The sequence below is a fragment of the Myotis davidii genome, unplaced genomic scaffold, assembly GCF_000327345.1.
Source record: "Myotis davidii unplaced genomic scaffold, ASM32734v1 scaffold167, whole genome shotgun sequence".
Taxonomy (NCBI): domain Eukaryota; kingdom Metazoa; phylum Chordata; class Mammalia; order Chiroptera; family Vespertilionidae; genus Myotis; species Myotis davidii.
In genome coordinates, this window is record NW_006300048.1 from 876,604 (window position 1) to 878,624 (window position 2,021).

General features: G+C 58.7%; 1 protein-coding gene across 1 annotated transcript in view; it reads right to left on the reverse strand.

Moving 5' to 3' along the window:
• Positions 1-362: 362 nt before the first annotated feature.
• TREML1 (triggering receptor expressed on myeloid cells like 1) overlaps positions 363-2,021 on the reverse strand; it is a 5,106-nt gene continuing 3,447 nt past the window's right edge. Inside the window, exons 4-6 of the mRNA XM_015572168.1 lie at positions 1,787-1,872; positions 1,275-1,327; positions 363-919 (exon numbers count right to left, since the gene is read on the reverse strand). Coding sequence (XP_015427654.1) covers positions 602-919; positions 1,275-1,327; positions 1,787-1,872 — 457 coding nt within the window. The 3' untranslated portion in view covers positions 363-601. The remainder of the gene's footprint in view (positions 920-1,274; positions 1,328-1,786; positions 1,873-2,021) is intronic.

Consider the following 2,021-nt stretch of genomic DNA (forward strand, 5'->3'; position numbering starts at 1 on the left):
TTCCCCCCTCTCTCACACCCTGAGTCTCCTTGGATCATTACCCCCCTGCTCTCATATATTGTCACACAGAAGATGTCATTTGTTTTGCAAGGTGTACAGCAGGAACAGAAAAGATTTCTAGCTGCAAGGAAATGAATCTATACTTTCAGGTACGATGAGGAAGGTGGGACATACTTTTGAAAAGCCTTCTTTGTGCCCCTTGAATTCAACTGTGTTGCCATGTCCAGACCAGGGAATGAAGCCCCGCCCCCTGGCAGGACAGGCAGGAGATCACGCAGCACCAACTGGAGTCTTTTCAGTTCACAGGCCAAGTAAATAATCAAACTCAGGCCCTTCCTTTCCCCTCAACCACCAAGAGCGCATAGATCATCATTTAGTTTATTTAGCCCAGTGGTGTAATGGCAGAGGTGCCAGTGTGGGAGGCTCCCCTAAGACACCCGGGTCACACCAGTCATCACGCTCCAGGTCAGAAGTCTAGACATTAGATTGGACCCTAAAGTCCCTAGTTGCTCTGACACACTGAGGATGCAGGGCACAGGCTGGCTGGTGGGCGCACAGAAAGAACCCTGGTGGTCTCTGTGAGCACATTGTGATGAGCAGCTCAGCTGGGCGGAGCCTGGCCCTGGGGAGGATCCTGCGCTGGCTCCCTGGAGGGCCCTCCCGCCCTGTCCCCTCCAGGGAAGATGACCGTGGCATACGTCACAGGCTTGGAGCAGCTCAGGACCTTAGGAGGCAGAGGGTGCGATGAGGATGGGGCTGGGGCTGGGGCTGGGGGTTTCCTTGACGGGGGCTCAAGAGATAGGTTGCTATAGGTGGTGCTGTCAAAGGAAGGTGGCGAGTCGAGCCTGACGTATGGTACGTCCGACGGCACATCTGCAGCCAGTCCAGAGTCATTGGTGTGGATCACTGAGGAGAGCGCCTGTGAGAAAGCAGGCAAATCAGGCAGAGCACGCCTTCCTCGGCCCCAGCCCCCTGGGCCAAAGCCCAGGACCACGCTGCCTCTCCTCTGGAATCCTGAATATGTCCGCGGGCAAGAGGACTCCTTGAAGATTTCCTACTCCTAATTTTTTCCCCAAGTCTGGGAAGGTGGGACCATGCATCAATATTATTCCTTGGCAGGACAAAGGATTTTCAAAGGACCATTTGGAAAATGGTTTGAACCCCAACTGGGTCCCAGTCCTCCCTCCACCCCATCAACCTGGCACCTCTCAGGGAGCGTGGCTGGCGGAGAGCCTGGGCAAATTGGCTGGGAGCGGCAGAGGCCTCCCTCTTACCATGCCTGGACCTCGGCTGCTGTGGGATTGGCCAGGGACGCCGCGCCTGTTCCCTGGTAACACAGAGGACAGCAGCACAGTCTGCCTCCTGTGCCGGCTCAAAGCCCAACCCTCATCCCCGCAGAAACCTCAGGCTCACCGTCCCTGCTCCCACCCCTGAACCTTTCCCCCTCGGACCCACAGTTCCCCCAGCCCAGCCTGTCCTGACTCCCCACCCACCTGCTGCCTCCACAGCTCCCGGCCAAACCTGCCTGGACACCCACCCTAACTCCACAGCCCTTTCCCCACCTCTCCAGTCCCACTCCCCCACCCTTTCCAGTTCCTGTCTTCCCCCAGGCCTGCTCCCACTGAACTCCTTCCTCCCCTCCACCCCTCGGCCATGGGAACTCCAGAGTCTGGGCAGCCTTGCCAATGCCTCTGTAGGGGATGGTCTAGATTCCCGGGCTGGTCTACAGACCGGCTGACAGGCCCAAGGGGGCCATGCTGGGATAGAAGAATGGACCACCACCTACCTTTCCTTCTGGCCACCACAGCGAGCAGCGCCACCGCCACCACCAGCAAGCTCAGCAGGAGCACAGAGCCCCAGATGAAGGGGAGGCTGAGGGACACGAAGGGACAGTGAGCTGGGCCCTGACTAGCTGGGAGCTGCGGGCCAGGACTCCTGAGCAGGGGCTCGGGGTGCAGTTCTTGGGGGGCCGTGGCTGGGAGAAGGAGGTGTTTGGAATGGAGCGAGGAGGACAGGCTGGA